The 20,687-nt window shown below is 40.1% G+C and overlaps 1 protein-coding gene and 1 pseudogene across 1 annotated transcript in view; one reads left to right on the top strand and one right to left on the bottom strand.

Annotated features, from left to right (window-relative positions):
• Nucleotides 1–7,288: 7,288 nt before the first annotated feature.
• On the bottom strand, nt 7,289–8,313 carry LOC147827411 (formin-2 pseudogene; annotated as a pseudogene).
• A 2,586-nt stretch (nt 8,314–10,899) lies between these two features.
• Jam3 (junctional adhesion molecule 3) overlaps nt 10,900–20,687 on the top strand; it is a 63,341-nt gene continuing 53,553 nt past the window's right edge. Inside the window, exon 1 of the mRNA XM_004862667.3 lies at nt 10,900–11,034. Coding sequence (XP_004862724.2) covers nt 10,905–11,034 — 130 coding nt within the window. The 5' untranslated portion in view covers nt 10,900–10,904. The remainder of the gene's footprint in view (nt 11,035–20,687) is intronic.

Raw genomic sequence — 20,687 nt, 5'->3', positions numbered from 1 at the left:
GCAGCTAAAGGTGTCCTCAGAGAAGATTATTGCCTCAAAAGGAAGGTTGAAAATGGTGTTGACCTCTAGCAATCAGAAAGAACTATAGCATCAAAATGCAATACAGTGTAAAATAGATGCATACAGGACAGAAGAGGACCATCTAAATTTCTTGGAGGGCAGTGGGGTCAGGAAATTCTCCCATGAGGATATGGTAGAGTTAGAAAACTGACCATGGTAAAGGGAGGGAAGTCTAGACAGAAAGGAGCATACTGGCCACTTCAGTGCCTTGTGAGAGTCTGACAAGTGTTGAAAACTATAACTAGCTCAGTGTAATTACATTCAAGGAGACAGATGAGGATGTGATATGAGATGCTAAAATCACGATACTTGTGAACAAAAGACTTGTTTTCTCAGCCATGACTTCTTCAGTCATACTAAGGAATTTTAACTATCTTCTGAAGGTCAGAAGGAATTAAGGATTTAAGCAGAATTTAAGTACATACACATTTTAAGCAGGACAACCTAAGTAGATGTTGGTTCTGCAGGACACAAAATGTTCATCCATTCTGCTTATTGAATACCTATTTTTGGCCTACAGCCTAGGCTAGATACAAAATGAACTGCCTGCAGGCCATCTTAACAATCCAGATGAAAAATGACAAAGCTTGCAGTAGGCCAGTAACAGGGACACTGTCTCCCTGTAGGGAGTGCATAAGAAGAATCCTGTATTTCAAAGCTTTGCAGAGCTCCCTATTTCATTCCTATGTCCTGTCCTGGGCAATAGCTAGTGCTAGATAGTGCAATTCTAGGGAACAAAATATTGTGTAGAAGACAGGAGTGGACTAAGGTGTGACCCCAGGATGTCAGGGTGTGGAAGTATAGCGCTCTTAGGGGATGGGTGACTCCAGTTCCCTCATAGGGTTGGGTGGCATCCCCTCCATAGGAGCTCTCTGCTGAACATTTTGAGTGTTCTGAGTGTTCTGATACCGCAAAGAGGATACCTCCGTGCCATGTAATCTTAAATTGTGTGAGAATATGATGCCATGTGATTAAAGAGAAATGACAAAGTCTTGCCCAGTATCATAGCTTACATATGAAGTATCTCCAGAGTTTCATGTACTGAGTGCTTGATCCCTAGTGGAATGGTGTTCAGACATGGGGCCAGAGAAATGATTGGATGCTGATGATGCTAATCCCATTAATATATTAATCCATTCATAACTTTATGGCTGGATGGGCTTTTAGGAGATGGGGCAAGTTGGAGGAAGTAGGTCACTGGAGGGTGTGCCTTTGCAGGGTATATTGTGACAATGGGCCCTTCCTCTCTGGCTTTTGGTCACAGTGCTTCCCAGATGCTATGAAGTGAGCAGCTTTCCTCCACCATATCCTTTTTCATCATGATGTTTATACCTTGACATGGGCCTAAAAGCAATGAAGCCAGCTGACCATAGACTGAAACCTCTGAAACCATAAGTCAAAATAAACCTTCCCTCTTTTGTTTTTCTTAAGGCATTTGGTCACAGCAACAAAAAGCTGCCAGACACATCAAGAGTCCTTATCCATTTGCTTAAGAAACGTAATATTGAATAATATCTGGGGAAAAGGCTTCCTGTATAAACCTCATCACTAATAGCCTAAAAAATGAAATCAAATCCCCACTATTTCTATCCTTAGAACAGGATAGTGAGTGAGTACCTTCTCTGTCTCTGGAAAGTTTGAGCCATACAGGTTACCATGTCAAACAAACCCCTGGGCCCAGGGTTCCTAGATGAACTTGTCCCATCCCAAAGCCCTGCAACATAGAGTTGACTCCAGCAACATTTCTGTGCTAGGTGCAAGATCCCATCAGCAGAGGGAAATAACAGCAATTGCTCTCTCTCTGTTCCCACCAGGAAGTAAACACTCCATGATGCAATTTGTGTGAAGAGAAGATTACCTTTAATTGAAGGGCTGGGATAAAAATAGCTCTAATCTGTAAACATAGTAGTTGCAGCCTGCTGGAGACACACACCTGGAACATATAGAGCTACAGGTTCTCTGCTTATGCAGGTTAGGGGCCACCCACACCCCACCTGGAGGTGATCTCACCCCCACTTCCGGAGCTGTGATGGTGGGCAATGGTGCCCCTGAGGCTCATGGGTAGCCCCAGCCAGCCCCTAGGCACAGTCTAGAAACATAGTTTCTCACTTTCTCCTAGATCTATGAGAAGTAAGTATTCAATAGTCCAAGCTGGGGCGGGAAAGAGATGATCTGTTTCATTTCATCACAGGTGTCCCTCCCACAGGGCATCTGGGGACCCAGCTGTCCTGGACACTCTTTCTGTTGTATCTGCAGGGGCCCCCAGCCAAGTCCTGCTTCACTATATCCTCAAAGAAATAACTGAGTCAGACACCTCGACAGAGGCAGCAGGGGGATTTCTTCACTGCAACACAGGGTTCATGATTCTCAGGGGCCATTGCTTTAGGTAGCAAATTCTGTGTCAGGGCATCCATTATGCATCTCTTGCTCACTGTTGGTTGGTTGTTGTGTTGTGTTTTAATGTGCACTAGGGAATAAAGAGCACCTGGTTGTTGGATCCTAGCAGCCTGGACACTTACTTCTGCCCTGGCATAAGTGACTCTGGCCCTGACATATGTGAGATGCTGACTTCAACACACAAATGCACACTCATGCTCACAACAACGAGCACACGGACAGCTATCCTCTTGTGAAAGGTTTATTAAGTAGCTACTGATAAAGGCCTCTTTCTAGGAAGCCACTTGACAAAAATCTGGCATTTGGGTGACCTTTTCAACTAAACCACTGCAAAGGAGAAGAATATGTAAATAAGTAGAACTGTAGCTTGTTTTGGCTGAGAAGATGAAGGTTGCTGCTGCTATTATTTTCTCAGATGAGTGAGGGAGGAGTCCTCCTATTTAAATACAACTAAAGAAATACTTTGAAGACAAAGAATAGGGGGTGATATTTGGACTGAAAGGAGAACATAACTGGGAATATTGTGAAGAAGGTGGGACTTGAAGGAAGGGGAAGTGGAGCAATAGAACTGTGACAAGACCCTCAAGAAGCTCTGCCAAGGTACACTTTAATGCAACAACTTTGGAGTCAGAGACTGCCTTCAGGCAAAGGATTGCCCTGAGAGTTCACCTCAGGTGATTGTGCAGGGGCTTAGTGACACAGTGAAGGAACAGAAGCCATGATCAGGTTATGTTTTGTTTTTAAAATTTAAAATAACTTGAACTTGTGGTGATCTTCCTGCCTCAGCCTCCCAAATGCAAGTGTTACAGGCGAGCGAATTCGAACTATACAGATGCACTACACTCTGAGCCAGAATTGAGTCCGTTTTTATTAAAGCCAGTGTCTGAGAGGGGGCTAGTGCCTGGAAATAACTCTTAGTACTGAGAAGCAGTTTGATTTCTCCTTTTAAACTCTGCTTTCAGTGAGGGCTCAAGGGGAGAGCAAGTGGAATTTTATAGAAGCAGAACCATACCAGGTTAGTGGGGGCAAGAGGAAGTTTCAAAGACTAGGTGAGCTACAAAACATCCTGCAACTGCAGCAAGTTTTCTGCCAAACACGGTGTGGGTCTTGGGTGCTTTGTCCAAGCATAAGCACACAACGGTGGTGAGGCTCAAGATGGAGTCGGGTTGGTTAGCACACTAGGATTGCAGGTGTGTGCCACTACAAGTTGTCTACTTTTTGTTTGGGTCTTTTATTTGGGGGACCTAATGTTTTTATTTCTTTATATATTCTAGATGTTAGCTCTCTGTCTGAGGAATAGCTGGCAATATTTTTCCCCGTTCTATAGGTTGTCTGTTCACCCTGGTAACCAAGCTATTTAATTTGATATGATCCCACTTGTTGATTCTTGGTAATATTTCTTGCGCCATTCATCTGTTGATGGACAAGTAGGCTGCTTCCAAGATTTAGCTATTATGAATTGTGCTGCTCACTTTATAGCTTTAATCACCTACTGTAACTCATCATGATAACCCCAATCATGTCAGTGTACACAAGCAAATATGTTTTCTTAATAGGTTCTAGATAGATCCAGTCCATCCCCCAATTTTTCTTTTCTGAGACAGGGTCTCACTGTATAGTTCAGGCTGGCCTTGTACTCACTATGTCACCCACGCTGGCCTTGAACTTGGGGCAATCCTGCTGCCTCAGTCTCCTGAGTGCTGGGGTTACAGCCGAGCACCACCACGCCTGACTCTTTCTGTTTTTTTTTTTTAATGGTAGTCATGTTTGGCAATTTTATCAGCACCATTTATTTAAATTCCTTCAAACTACCAAGTGAAATTTTCCTTGTGAAATGTAAATGACAAGGTATGGAGAGGACCAGGGATTTAGCTCAGTGCTGCCATGCCTGCCTCGAAAGTACAGGGTCCTGAGTTTGAGCCCCAGTGGGGCGAGGGGAAGGCACGGAGAGGCACACCTTTGATTTAATTTACCTCTCCTGCAGATAAGCTTTTTATAGGCTCTCATTGAATTTAAAACGGGTTACTTCTATATTAAATAACTTATAGGAAACTATTTTTTTTCTTTCACTATGTGTTTTTCTATTCATTACCTGACTTGAGTTAAAACAATAATCTTCTTTCACAAATATATAGCTATTGAGAGTAACCCAAGAGTTGGAAAAGCATTGTTTTTTTTAAGCAAAACATTTATTGTTACATTTGAGATATACGTAATGATAACATTCATCATAGGGAATTTGCTCTTGTACTTGATATATCTTGCCTCTTCTTTTTTCCCATTTCCCCTTCCACTCGAGCCCCCTCTCTTCCCCATATCCAAAAGCTTTGTTTCCATTTTTCCTCCTATTTTAACTTTTTTTCTTGTCCCTTTCTTGCTTCCACCCCCCTTCCTTGTTCTCCTTCCCATTTTAACATTTTCTTTCCATTTCCCAATATCTACTATACATTTTAGTCCTTATTTTCATTTTCAGTTCTCACACGGGAGAAAAAATGCAGTATTTAAACATATGTGTCTGATTTATTTCACTTAAAAGTATGATCTCAAGATGCATCCATTTACCTAGAAATATCTCAAACTCATCCTTCTTTATGGCAGAGTAGTACTCCACTGTATAACTAAAACACATCTTCTTTATCCACTTGTCAGTTGATGGGCGTTTGGGCTGTTTCCAAGATTTAGCTATTACAAATTGTGCTGCTATAAACATGGATGTGCATATATTGCTGTGGTATGATGTTTTTGATTCTTTTGGAAAGATATCAAGAAGGGGAAGAGCTGGGTGAAATGGAACCTCTAGTTTTAGGTTTTTGAGGAATCTCCAGACTGATTTCCACAGTGGTTGCACCACTCTGCACTCCCACCAACAGTGGAGAAGGGTTCCCTTTTCTCCATAGCCTTTTCAGCGTTTGTTATTGTTTGATTTCTTGATAGCAACCATTCTTTCTGGGGTGAGATGGAATCTCAGAGTTATTTTAATTTACATTTCTTGAATGACCAGTGATGTTGAATATTTTTTCATGTAGTTATTTGGTGTTTCTACTTCTTCATCTGAGGAATGTCTATTCATTTCAGATGTCCATTTTTGGATTGGGTCTTTAAATTTGGGAGGGTCTGATTTTTTTTTTTTTTAGTTCTTTATATATTCTAGATATTAGTCCTCTGACTGAGGAATAATTGGTAAAATTTTTTCCCACACTGTGAGTTGTCTCTACTCTGTTGGTGGTTTCTCTTTCTGTACAAAAGCTTTTTAATAAGATGAGATCCCAGTTGTTGATTCCTTGTGATAGTTCCTGTGCAACTGGGGTTTTGTTCATAAAGTCTGTGTACACCAGTGTCTTTGAGAGTTCTACCTATTCTATCTTCCAGTAGATTAAGTGTTTCTTTTTTAATATTTGGATCTTTGATCCATTTCAATTTTAGTTTAATGCATAGTGAAAGGTATGGGTCTAGTTTTCAATCTTAGGCATGTGGAAAGCCAGTTTTTCCAGTACCATTTATTAAAGAGGCTATCTGTCTTCCAGTGAAGGTATTTGGCTCCTTTGTCAAAGATGAGGTGGCTGAGTATGTCTGGAGTTGTTTCTGCATCTTCTAATCTATTTCATTGATCCTCAGGTCTGGTGTTTTGTTTTTGTCAGTACCATGCTGTTTTTGTCACAGTAGCTTTGTAGTATAGTTTCAAGTCAGAGATTGTGATACCCCTTGCCTTGCCTTTGTTGCCCAGAATTGCCTTTGCTATTCCAAGTCTCTTCTCACTCCAAATGAATTTTAGGATTGGTTTTTCTAATTCTGTGAGACATGCTGTTGGAATTTTAATTGGGATTGCATTAAATCTGTATAACAATTTTGGAAGTATGGCCATTTCCACTATATTAGTTCTTCCTACCCAAGAACAAGGGATATTGTTCCATTTTCTGATATCTTCTTTAATCTCCTTTTTCATAGTAGTGTAGTTTTCAATGTAGAAGTCTTTTACTTTCTTTGTTAGATTAATTCCTAGGTATTTCATTTTTTGGGAAGCTATTGTAATAGGTGTTATTTCCCTAATTTCTCTCTCAGTGAGTTTGTTATTAGTGTACAGGAATGCTGTTGATTTTTGAATGTTGACTTTGTATGTAGCTACACTATTGAATTTGGTTATTAAATCTAGAAGTCTTTTGGTGGAGCTTTTGGCATCTTTTATGTAGAGTATCATGTCATCCACAAATAATGATAGTTTAATTCTTCCTTTCCTCTCCTTATTCCTTTTATTCTTTCTATTGTCTAATAGCTCTGGCTGATGTTTCAAGAACTACATTGAATAAGAGTGGTGACAGTGGATATCCTTGTCTTGTTTCTGATTTTGGAGTGAAAAGAAACTATCAATTATGATATATAAATGGTACTTAGATTTTCAAAATAGAAAATTTATAAGTAGACATGAAACAGATACAAACAATTCACTAGAAATAACATTTCTCCATGAATCTAAATGGAGTGACGTGGGGTCCTGGTTGTCAGTAGAAAGCAAAGTGTATCTGCCGTGACAAGAAAAGTCTCATGAGAGGATACTGGAGGCTGCTGCTGAGAATGTGCAGATCTGGTGCAGACACTGCTGCTTACACATGCTGATTGGAGCTGTCAGTGTGGTGCCACAAACAATCACAAAAAGACAAGATTTCTAATTCTCCACTGGTCTGCACTGATCAACATACACTAAAATTCAACATAGGTTACGCAAGAAGCTAAGAATAAAAATGATTAGAATGATGCGGTTTCCTTCCTACCCTGTGGTCAGCTGAATTTTGTGGAAGTTGTTGCAGCAACTCATTTTCATCCTTCTGTTTCTTGGTCAGGTTTTCAGGCTTATCTTTGCTTTAATTCCAGAGTCATGTCTTGGTTTTATTTTATAAAGTAATTTTGCTTTTTTTCTGCCTACACATTCTTCAGCTTCTTATACTCTCTCTTGGAGTATAAGTTTATTCTCTTTCTTCCAAAAGACTTTAAAGTCAGAGCTGAATTCATGCCAGATACTGAAGAAAACATTTGGGTATACCTCCTTCTCCAATTTTTGATTTCATGAAGAAATAGGCTATAGTCTCCAAAAAGCATTTACAAGTCTCTGTCAGTGAAGTTTCCTCTGCCTCCTGGTCAATTTTAGCTTGAATAATAAATCACTCCATATTTTCTTTGAAAAGCTGCATGTGCTCTTTGGAGGAGACCTGGTACACTTTCCCAGCTTCAATCTCACAGGCTTTCAAGTCCTTCTTTAGTTTTCTGAGATCTTTTTGAAAACCTTCAAATTTCATCTGTGAGGCTTGAAAAAGGTCCTGTGGTTCTGGCGGTAGAAAGACACGTTGTTCTTTTTCAGCATCCTCATCAAAATTTTGAAGATAATATGAAATAATATAGGACAAAAGGCTTCTGCTGTTGTCACTGCTTTTGACATCTTTCAGCTTAGGGAGAATGTCTAATCCAAAGCCATCCATCTGACCCTGAGTCTTATTCCCACCATTCATATAGTTGCCAAAAACCCAGAACCTACATAAACCCTGGGCCATTTTGTAATGTCTCACACAATTTCTGTAGCAATTCCAGTCTGCAATGGCTTGAGCAAATGCTTTCTGAAAACGTGGATTAGAACTGTATGCAAAAGTCTCACTCTGTAAAGTTGGAGATTAGTGACAGTTCATAAAGGAACTGTTTAGGTTTGTCCAGAGACTTGGCATTTTCTTTGTCTTTAGAGGATTGGGCATGCTTTTCATTTTTTTTTTCCAGTTCATCTGACTGCATTCTCTTCTCATAGAGAGCTTGAAGTTTCTCCAGGTCAACCACGGAATTATCCAAGTTCAAAACAGCATGTTGTATGTCTTTCATATCTAAATGAAGACTTGACATTAATATTCCAACTGCTTGTGATCTTTTTTTGCTTAATAACTTGACAACCTATTGTTTGGCCTTTGTCTTTGAGATGGTATCAGAACTAGGCTTTTTTCTCTCCTTTACAGCAGTTTTAGAAAACAACTCCTCTAATCCATGACAATCTATGGATGGTTCTTCAATTTTTTTCCCAAGTAAGTGAAAGACTGGAGTCTCTGGCAATGGAGGAGGTGGAGAACCTCAACTCCAGGAAAGGGAGGGGGAGAGTCTTTTTAAAGAAAACAGTTACACCAAGAGAATAAACACACAGTGCCATAAAACTCCATTTGCTTCTCAGTCCTCCTCCCTTTCTGGCTGAAGCTCTTTTTCCTTACTAAGTCTCTCCAGGAATATTGTAACCATTTTGCAGATCTGAACCAAAATAATGGGAAAGGGAAGGGACACAGGCAGCAGATATTTATCGAGCACCTCCTATATTTCAAGCATTAACCTCACATAATCCTTCCACTGATGCGAGTATTACTATCCCTGTTTCATAGACAAGGAGTACAAGGCTTGGAGAATTAAATAATTTTCCCAATGTACAAAGAGCAGATTTGTGTAGTCTGCTTAGAGGTGAGTCTCATAGGAAACCCACTCTTGTCACTTGATTTGCACTTTGTGTTTGTATTGAATGGCATTGCAAATGCTTTTGCTTAAATTCAGCACAAGCAGATTTAGTTCCCAGAGCTCTTTTATAAAATATACCTTTCCCTACTAAGCCATACATTAGAAATAAACATGCTTAGATGGGTAATGCTATGATAGAGTCATAAACTTCACAGCTCTGCTCACTGAATGCCTCCAGGGCTTTGCTTCTGGCCTCAGTTAGCTTGGATTCCCTTCTGATTGGGGTCAGAACTCTCCAAAGAACAATGAAATCCTAGAGAGATAAAGACCACATCACAGCCACATGTGTAACCTACTACCCTTTCATTCCAGGATGTAAAGACATGTGGAATCCATCTGTGGAGGAGAATCAATGTTTTACAGTGATGCACCTGTCATTTTCCTAGAAACCTCTGATCCTCATAGAATATTCATCAAGACTTTCTTTTAAATCTCACTTAGTTTTAAATGATTCCCTAAAATAGGAAACCATTTAACAGAAAGAACCATTTCATAATGCAAACACGGAAAATCCAGCAGAAGAAAAAAGGTATTGCTTTCTGAAAAGTGTATTCTGTCCACAGACACCATCTCACATTTCCAAGTAAACAAAATGAATTCTTCAGTTAGATAAATATGCTTGGCCATGTGACCAGGAGTTAAAGAAAATAATAGAGAAAAGAGTGTGGAAAAAAGTCAGTGGGTCTAAGCAGAAATTTTCTTTTTAATTTCTCTATTTTGTGTTTGATGAAGGGAGAGAGTCAACTATCATAAAGTAACTTTTACAAATGTTGACTTATGACTTTGGCACATGATGACCTGAAATGAAAAGAAAGTTTAGGAAAGACAAATCGGATCCTAATAGATCATTGAATTATTTAAAAAATTTTATTTTGCCTTTATGAGATTTTTGGAGAAAGTAATTAATTCATACTTACAAAGGTTCAAACAGTTATAAATAGTAATAAAGAAGCTCATACAGTAATGGAAGTAGAGGCATATCCTTGGCAAAAATCTCACCCTATTTCATGTTTCTTGGCATTTATATATACATTTTATATACATACATATATTTTTCTACTGCTCAGAAAACTAAAACTACTAAGAAAATGTAAGAAAGCTGCAGAGCTGAAGTCCTTATGTTAACTATTGAAAAATCTTAGTTGTTGGGAACTCTAGCATGCTTTACTAATAACTATTCTCAGAATCCTGTTATTATGTTGCTGGATTTTTTTCTATATTAGATACAATACAAGCTTTTTAAAGCATTTTCCATGGTATTAAGTGACACTCTAAATCCTCCTGCCTCCTCAGGTTCAATTTCCGGTTCATTTCCTCCACCTCCTCTGCTTGGCTTCCTAAGCTCCTGTTCTATTTTTCTCTCCTAGCCTTATCATCTCTCAATTTTCAGAATTCAGAACAAAGAATTAGCCTGCTGTTATGTTGGGCATACATACCATTATGATTTGGTCTACTACAGAAACGAGTTATGTTTATTTTAGCAAGCTGTTTCTTTTATGTACAGTATGGTGTATACAGTTTATGACTTGCTAACGTTTTAAGCAGCTTTAGCGTTTTTTCCCTTCATCACATTTAGAATTGGGGGCCTTAAAGACGTGAAAGCAATAATGCTTGCAAGATAAATGGGTGCATCCTTATTTGTAAAATGAGAAACACTCGTTTCCCAAAGTTTGATGGAGTACCTTCTCAGACCTCTACAGTTACAGAAATACACCCCGCCGCGCTCCTGGACACACTTTATTATCCTCCTCCCACCAAGTTCGCTGAAAGAGATTCCATGGGCCGAGTCTAGAGCATCGCTGCATCCGTAGCAACCAGACTAGACCTCGCTTCCTCTGTCACCATGGAGCCGACCCAGCCAGCGGGGCGGTCACTATGGCAACCGGAGGCGGGTCGCCGGGGCTCGGCGTGCTGGGCGCATGCGCGGGCCGGGGAGCCTGGCTGCTCATCCTAGCCTCTTGGTTCGGCTCGACATGGCGCTGAGGCGGCGGCCGCTGCTCCGGCTCCACGCGGGTTTGCGCGACTTCTTCCTGATGCTGCTTTTCAGGGGTGAGTCTAGACGTATCTGCCTCTGGGAGAGCAGGCTGAGGGAAGCCGAACGCGCCCGAGCGGCCAGAGCCGGTCGGGGAGATAGCGGCAACCGCGCGGGACTCCGGAGACTGCGCGTCCTGGGCTGAGGGTCCAGACCGGCTGGCCCTCTAGCGGGCCGTAGGTGGTCCCAGGGGACCCTGGCCGGACCGTGGGGTGGTCCGGAGCGGGCCGGGGCGGGCCGCGGTGACCCGGCGCTGCGCGGCGGGAACTTGCGGAGCCCGGAGCGGGCCGCGAACTCGAGACTACCCCGTGCCGCCCGCAGTCCAGGGCCGCTGCGCGCGCGACTGTGCCTGGACCGAGGACCGAAATGGGCAGAGTCAGCCTTGCTTTGCAGAGGTTGAACAGCAGGACATCAGCCCAAGGCCTTTGTCTGCGGACTGCCCGGGAGACCTGCTCCCAAAGCAGAATCTAGGCACTCTTGGTGGACTTGAGAGTTCTGTTCTCTTGTTTCTTACGGTTTGGAATACTTTCAAAACACTTCTTTCCTTGGTCATTTGGACAGAAGTACTGTAGGCTCCACTTAGTGATACGTACTGTATGTGTGTACAGACATGCACACTGGGCACATTGACACTTATGTCGCATTTAGTCCTTACAACAGCTGTGTCAGTTTTTATTTTTGGTGATGATACTGGAGATTGAACCCAGGGCCTTGGCACTTGGCAGCATCCCCAGCCTTTTTAATTTTTAAATTTTGAGATAGGGTATTGTTAAGTGGCTAAGTTGCACAAGCTGGGCTTCAACTTGCAGCCCTCCCCCCGGGAGCTCCCAGAGTGCTGGGATTCCAGGCACTGCCACTACACCTGTGGAGAGGTGGGTTTTATTAACCTGTTTCAGAGCCCTAGTCTTTTTCCAGCACAGCCTTTGGAGTAAGTATTGTAGTTTCAAAGTTATGTTTATGTAAAGCACTCTCACACTTTCTGCATGACAACTATCCACATGTAACTGACCAGGACCTTTTGCAGTTTCGAGGTCATTTATTCCTTGGTTTTGTTGCCAGCATCATCCTTTGATATTTTTCAGAAAACACAGATTAAAATACCACGGGACTCTTTGGGAATGGGATTGGACAGATTTGGGAAGACAAAGCATTCTTGTGTTTGGTATTCATTCTAGTGGGGTACACAGGACTGTCGGAAGGAAAAGTGAGAGTCTGGCCCAGAAGCTCTGCAGACAGGGCTTGGTGAGAAGGCTGAGTCTGGGCGTAACCATATACTGTGCCTAAAAGTTATTTCCAAAACCATACTTCCCATGGAGAGTACTGGGGAGATACAAGTGACCAAAGGCTAGCCAGGGGACAAGGGTGTCAGGAATGTCCAGCTCCCACTGTGTTGGTCACATGGACTCTGTCCTATTGACAGAAAGGAACAACTCCCTATTGTTGAAAAGATTTGCTCACATGAAAGTTTGCAGTTTTTATTACAGATACATTTGGCAGTTTACTTCAGTAGTGAGTTTCAAGTTGGTAGTTTATTAATAAAAGTAGAAAATGCTAAAGGCTCCACATACCCTTAACCTCTGATTTTGTCCTCCTGATGATATAGGGCTCCAAGTAATCCAAATAAACAAAATAATCCAAATAAGTGAAATATAACTCCCAACCAACCTGCTAGATATCTGAAATGTGAGTTCATATTCTCTAAAATCGAAGAATGAATTCTAGGAACAATGGAGGTTAAAAGTAAGGAATATTTATTGAGGTAAAGACAATTCCTTCCTGAGGGGGATGGGGGAGGGGGACACTGGGGAAAGTGTACAAAAGTGGACAAAGCTATAGTCAATAAGATCCAGTGGAAATAGCAAGATGGGCATGAAGTGGAACAAAACCATGATCAACAAATAAGACTACAAGTACAGTCAGCCAGGTAATAATGATTAAATGGGGATCAAATGGGGAAACAAGTTACATAGCAAGCATACTTAGAATTAACAAGAGTTTCCAGGAAAGGAAATGGGCTAGATTCTGGTCCCCTCTTAAGGTGATTGATGTCTATTTAGAATATCAATCACTGCTTTTCATCTCTAGGGAAAGTATGTAAGTGTAGTGCTTTTTCTTTTTATGATGCTGACCTTTAGTGAATATGTGTCAGTTGTCTTTCCAGAGCTGGCCCTGTCTAACTGCATACAAGATATCTAATTGATTTAGTTGTCTACAGTACTGAGAGGCTAATTCTGTGGCTTTCTTGCTATTAAGGGCTGGAATTTATCTCTACATTTTAGGAGAAAGAATCCTATTTTGCAAACCATTTAATTCACTTTGAAGGGATGTAGCTATCTTTTTTCTTTCTTTTTTTTTTGTACCGGGAATCAAACTTGGGACCTTGCGCTTGCAAGGGAGGTGGCAGCACCACTGAGCTAAATCCCAGGCCCCTCTTTTTTTTTTTTAATAGAAGTTCTTTTCCTGTTTTTTGGTCTATATCCTACACATACTCTAAAGTTTTTTCACAAGTCATAAAAACTGTATCTTTTTATATTTAGGATTATTCTTTTTAATTGTTATTCATTTTTTTCATTTAAAATGTTCGTGACATAATAGCAGACATTTCTTTGGTAATTGCCCTCTGCAAGGCCCTATACTAATAAGTTAATATGAATTAATTAATTTAATCAATAGTTCTTAAGTGTTATTAGTTATTTTGTCCATTTGTAGTTGCAGAAACAAATTTGGAGAAATTAATTTGCTCAGGGTTATCACAAATCTGTTCCCAAATCTGTTATCACTTATCCAGTGTGTCTTAAATTTGGAAGTCTCCAATTTATGTACATCCAAGTTTTGGTTACTTGTATTTCGTTTAACGATGGAATTCTTATTACGGATCAGTTTAACCAAATTGTCAAGTGTTCAAAGCTGTGTCATCTGTTTATGAAATATTCCTTTGTTAAATTGATGACAGGTGCAGCTCAGCTTTACAAATGTTATGCCACATGTCTTTTTGAATGATTATGCGGTAATTACTGTTAGGGTTCCAAATCTTCTGATGTCCTAGGGAGAAGGGCTGCATTTAGAATTAAAACATTAAGGGCCAGGGATTTAGCTCAGTGGTGCCACACAGACCTTGCAAGCACAAGGTCTTGAGTTCAATCCCTGGTACCAGAAAAAAAAAAAAGAATTAAAACATTAACCGTTTGAATTCTTGAGATAAGACTTGGGATAAGACAGTTTGTGTGGTGAAGCATAACAAAATTTAAAAGTCAAAATTTCCAGGAAAAAATTGAGAAAATATTCAGATTCTTCTATTTGCATTTGTTTGGACTCCTGAAACATTTCTTTTAGAATGGCCTATTCTTGTATTACCTGACAGACTTTTAATTACTATGTCAGGCTTGTATGTGTTTTAAGAAAAACAAAGAACACCTGCCCAGGAAGCAAATGCAGTGCTTCAAGTCAGCTGCTTATTCCTAAATGACTTGCTGATGGACCTCTGTTCTTGTGTGCTATAGGCTGGGGAGACTGAATGGATGGCTCCTGGAGATGCTTAATTATGAGTACTGTAATTGTGGTATTAGTCCAGACAGAATTATCAGCCACCCAATCTCTGAGTGCTGCAGAACTTCCTCATAGGGCAACCAGCCCTGTAGGATAGGTTTACCTTTGACCTGTCCATTCTGGGGAAATCAGACTTTTATCAACCCTACCTTCTGAGATGGTCATATAATGTAACAGTAGAAGCTATGGATTTAGTACTAGTAGCAGCTGTTAGAGATGTGATATTAGCAAATTCCTTCTTCACAAATTCTTTGAATTTTTTTGAAGCACAAGTGGGGTAAAATATGTGTGAAGTTGGAATGTGTGGAAATGATCAAAATGCGATATGTGTGTGTCACAAGCTCCGGAACTGAATGTAATCAGTATGTATGGCAAACATGTACTACGTAAAAAAGGGAAGGGGGTAGGGTTAATAGAGACTGCTGAAGAACATCCAAGGCATGAGGTTGTTAAGATGTGCTCAGAATTAGATGTTATAAATGGGAAGCTTCTAGGGTCGAAAACACACTTTAAATTTTTGTATGTAATCTCAGAATTCCAGCAGTATAAGCAAGTATCTTTGCTGGCGTGTAAAGACATCCTGAAAGAAAGTTTGGGAAAGCACATTCTTTTACGCTCAGTTTAGCAGGGATAGTATTCAGTATGGCACTCTGTATGGAGAGCTAAAGCTTTAATTTACATCCTCTGCTACTTGTCACAATGTAGAGAAAGTATTTGAGAATTAGCCCTTGTTCTGGCGTATTTGTATGTTTTCTTTGTTTTAAAGTGGAATGTATCATGTGTTATATATTACATTTTCCATGAGTAATTAAAATGTGCAGCAGAAGAACCAGTGTTCCTTGTGTAGAAAAATAAAACTAATAAAATTAGGACCACATAAACATTTTTCTTATATCTTTGTATTTATAGGGTATCCCAAGGTTTCTGTGGTTCAGCTTTCTTTCTGCAAAAATTCTGCTGTATCCATGCTTTCTGCTCTGTCTGATAACCTCAGCTCACAATGATCCTTTTTTTTCTTTTCTCAGTCTCTCTGTATAGTTCAGGCTGGTCTCAAAATCAGTATGTAGCCTAAGCTGGCCTTGTACGTGCAGTGATCCTCCGGCCTCAGCCTTCTGAGTGCTGGGATTATAGGCATGTGCCACCACATCTGGTCTGTTCTTCAAATAAGCATGTATCTAGTCTGTAGTTCAGTCCTATACATCAGACACTTAAAAAAGTATCTGTGGTATGCCAGGAACTGTTTTCCATGCTAGGAGTGCAAAATGAGTAAAGCACCTCATCCTCTATAGAGCCAGGCTGACTGCATGCTGAACTATAATGGGCTTTAGTTGTTGGGATTGAGTGCTTTGTATCCTCTCAATGATATCAACTAAAAATTTCTTGGGAATAGAGGCTGAATTTAATTTCCTTTGTATCTTTCCAGAGATTATGTACTAAATATTTTTGTCTTTCTTTGTCACTTGAAAGTCAGGAAACAATTCCTAAACATTCCCTATGTGTCTAGGCATTTTTTATGTGTTTTAGTTCTTGTGGCCATTGGAAATTTTGGAAACTCTCAGTTTTTATAGTAGTAGTTGTTGTAGAAGAAAGAGTGATATTTTGGTTTAATTTCAAAATCTTTCTGTACTTACAAAGCTATGAAAAATATGGAGAGACAGTTATGACATAATTAAAGTGACACAGCTACAAATACTACTAGTATATAATGTGGGCTTACACTTGTGTAAGACATGAGGGGTAAACATAGAAGAAAGTGTACCAGGATGTTGGTAGGTTCTGCTTCTGAGTGGAATATTTTGTGGCTGTTTCCTGCTTTTTTGTTTTCGTATTGGATTCTTTTATCCTCAAGTTTTCTTTAATTGAGGATGTTTATTGTATAATGAAAAAATGTATTCTGTTTCTAGTGGATACAATAGTGAATTTTGAATTTGGCACTAGTAATGAGAGTACTTAATTTGTTTACTTAATGTGATAGCATTTGGATTGTCCTTTCTCTAGCTTCTTAGTGAATGTCAGCCACATTAGATGACACTGACTTGAAGTTCAATTGCTTGATCATGCATTCTTTGTGACTCTTTAGAGATTAGTTGTCACTGGCTTTTGGATGTCAGAGCCAGCTGTGGCTTCTACAACAAATGGTTCCCTGGAAACTGAAAGAGCATTTTGAGAGTACCCACCTTCCCTCAGTAATCTGAGGAATTGCCTTGGTTTGCTCCTTCAGAGTGATCACAGTTATGGAGGCTCTACTTTGTGTCAGCCAGGCAACTCCTGGAGGATCTCTGTTTTCTTCTTCTGGGTGACAAAAATACGAGGTCAAATTGACTTCCAGGAAAAGTAGATTCCGAAATATGTTCCCTGAAGCCAGCCATGAGCTGATGCACCGTCATTTCTTCCTGCCCAGCATGGCCTTCCTTGTTGGATGTCTTCCTCTGAGAAAGTATTTAACTTCCTGAGAGTGAAGTAGAACTGTCTACTGCTTACAAAGAATGTAGCAAATCCTGAGACTGCTGTTGGGTTTTTTTTTTTTTATGTTTTCACCTCTAAAACATCTCTCTGAGAGTTCTAAAACTTTTAATCCTCAGATCCACAGTTATTTGGTAATAGTAGTCTCCATTTCCGTTATAATAAAGTCTTGAGTGGGCAGAACTGTATTTGGTATAATGCTTCCCTAATACAATGTTCCAGAAGAAATGTACAGTTTTGTTAACTAACTGGACAACATCTGGATAAATATTTTATATGTTTAAAAGTGAAAACATTTATTGTAGGTTGACCTGGTGGAGGAGACTTTCAAGAAGGAGCTGAACTTTTGGGATAATTTTGATTTACATGAGCGCAAATTTGGGAAAATGGAGGTTTCAAAGAGCTAAGGCATGGACTTGGGAATGCATGTGTGGTATTTTGGGGCAATGAGTTATTATTATAGTGAATAACAACAGCTGCCATTTACTGAAAACTGTCTAGGTATCGTGGTGATTGCTTTATGTGGTGGTATCCAAGTGAGCGCAGGCTGTCTTAACAGTATCACAAACTGAGTACCTTAAATAGCAGCCATTTGATTTGCACTGTTTCAGAGGCTGGGATGTCCAAGATCAAGGTGATTCAGTTCCTGGTGAAGCTGCTCTTTTTCGCCTGGAGATGGAGATACAGTGGACCCTTGACTCACGAACTCAATTCATTTGTGAGGGCTGGTTATAACTCAAGTTAGTTGTAAGTCAAGACTATTTTTCTCATAAGAAATAATGGAAATACCCATAATGTCTTTGAACCTCCCAAAGCACCCCTTAACCTTTTCATAATAAAAAGGGTTGTATTATGTGCATAATTTACCAGAAATACCAATAATTTTCCTAATGTACTCACCGAAAAGTTATACAATGTGCCTAGTTTACCAGAACAACAATTTCATATTGTACTCATTCAAGTTGACATCTTTGGTTTGCAGGAAGGGAGGATGAAATGGGAGGTGGTTATTGTTTGGAAGGAGAGTACCCTTCTATAAGAACATCAGTAATCTGGCTCTCTGGTTTCCTTTCTCTCCTTGGGAGAGTCTGTAACCCACTAGGACCTGCTTCTGGCTCACTAGGTCTCAACTTTTTCAGAACTAAAAACTGGTCTAAGGTTGTTTCTCTTGTCTTTAACACTGTTCTGTAGTATGACATGATATTGTCAATAAGCAGGTGAATGAAATGATTGGCTTTTTCTCTGTCTGGATGGGTCTTCTCTGCAAAAGTTTGTAGCTCTGTCCATTTTTTCAGAATTTCCTTTATTTTAGAAGAATTTTGCTGCTCTGATTGTTGATACTCCCCTTCCTCTTAAGGAAGCTCCTCAGCTGCCATTCTCTGTTGGTCAGCCAGGAGTTGCTGAAGTTCTTCTGTAGACAGTTCCTCTGACTGTTCCTCCACCAGTTCCTCAACATCACCACTATCTACTTGCAAGCCTATGGACTCTGCTATAGACAGTGTCATCAGCCACAGGGTCAGTTGAAGACTCAGGCTTCTCTACACAGCCTTCAAAGTTTCTCTCCTGTATAATTTTAGGCCACACTTTCTTCCAGGCAGATCTCAATGTCCTTAGAAAGACATTGACCCAGGATTTCTCAACTCCACACAGAAAGGCATGTTGTAATGTTCCTTCCAAACTTCTTTAAGGGTTAAATCTGTATCTGAGGTCTTCTGCAAGCACTTCAGGAAAGGTTCCTTGGTGTATAGCTTCTTAAAGTTGCTATTACCTGTTAGGTAGGAGGAACTTGACTGAGAGCCATGGGAATTCTTCAGCCAATTCTTCTTCCAAATCTTGTGGGTGAGCAGGAACAGTGACCATGATTAGGAGAGCCTTGAGTGGTAAACCTTTGTCCTCTTGATATTTCTTATCAGTGGGACAGAAAGCCTCCCTGATTCACTCAAGAAAAAGTACTCTTGTTACCTAGGCTTTTGCATTAGATCTCCATGACCCCTACCCTGTTCTTCATGACTTTATGTTTTCTGAACACTCTAGAGGTCTCAAAGTGATAAACCAAAAGAGACTTTGTCTTGAGGTCACCACTTACATTGGCACATAGCAGAAAGGTTAGCCTATCCTGCATAGGCTTATAGGCCTAGCATTTTCTTCTCTTCCTGGGTAATGTATGTTCTCCTGGGCATTTTCTTCCAGAAAAGGCCAGTTTTATCACAGTTGAAAACTTGATGAGAGAAAAAACTATTCCCCTATGTTATTGTTTCAAAGTGGCATATGTAATTCAGCAGCCCTTTTATCAGCACTGGCTGCTTCACCATGCTAGTTATGCTAGTTCTCGCTTTAATATTGTGAAACCACCCCTCACTGATATGAAATGTTTCACCATTATCACTCACTGATGAGTTATCCTTTATGAGATCTTCATTTATAGCCCTAGGTTTTTTACAAATTACAGACTCAGGTAGGCTATAAACTGCCATATGCCTTTCATTTATCCACATTGGTAATAGCCTTTCTACGTCATCTAACACCATTGACCATGACTTATTAATTTGAGTAACACCTTTAGCAACACTAGCTTCCTTACACAGATCTTTCCTCTGTAAGATTGTTGAGATGGTGGATTTCAACATGTTGTACATATTAGCGAGATCGGTCACATGAATGCCACTCTCATATTTCTTCACAATGTCCTTTTCAATTGTGATTGCTTTCTTTAAAGTCCCTTCCTTCCTTGGCTTCTTTTCTAGCTTTTTTGGGGACATTTTTATATCAGTAACTGTAGCAGTTATATAAGGCACTGACCATAGATGCACAAGAGTGCATCTGGGCTCAGCCTGATGCTTACAAAAGCTTTTCTGACATTGCAAATCTTTGTTTACAACCGCACCAGTGGCTGGCATTCTGGTCATAACTCAAGACTTTGGTCTTAAGTTAAAACTAAAATTTCAGTTGTAACCCAAGTTGTTTGTGTGTGAGGCCAGTCGTAAGTCTCAGGTCCACTGTAGCTGCTGTGTCCTCACCTGGTGGGAGGAGAGAGAGCTCTGGTATGTCTCTTTGTTACGAGGGCCCATGATGGAGGCTCCATCCTGATGACCTCATTGAAACCTAATTACCTTTGAAAGCCCCTTCTCCTAATATAGAGGATAAAGTTTCAACACAAAGTTTAGGGGGATACATTCAGTCCATGGCACCAGAATCTTAATTGGGCTGAGCAGTTTTATAGGTTGTATTTGTAGATATGGAATCTGAGGTGTGGGTAAGTAAATACACTAGCCCTAGGTCACACTTATAAATAGAGGAGCCAGATTGTCCATCACAGAGAACATTAACAAGTAACTAGATAATAAAGCTCTTTAAATGTTAGTCTGAGAAATTTGGACTTACGTAAAGGCTAGAAATTCTTTTGTTTGAAGCAGGGAAGTTCTATGATCAAAATAGAATAAAAAAGATCGGAGAGGATAGGTCACCTAGGAAAGCTGTTACACTAGTTACAGGTAACATTCTTCAGTATCTTTGATGTTGTGCTGGGTTGTTTTTAAATAGAAGTCCCCTGCTTTGCTGTGGAGACCATGTCCAAGACTCCTGTTAGATGTCCGAGACAGGATAGTACTGAACTCTATATATACACCTTTTTTTTCTATACATATTCAAATTTAATGCCATT

This window comes from Heterocephalus glaber, unplaced genomic scaffold (assembly GCF_053883595.1).
Source record: "Heterocephalus glaber isolate CG9 unplaced genomic scaffold, H.glaber_assembly_v1.0 deba00001446, whole genome shotgun sequence".
Classification (NCBI taxonomy): Eukaryota; Metazoa; Chordata; class Mammalia; order Rodentia; family Bathyergidae; genus Heterocephalus; species Heterocephalus glaber.
This window is presented reverse-complemented; position numbering and strand designations above follow the sequence as displayed.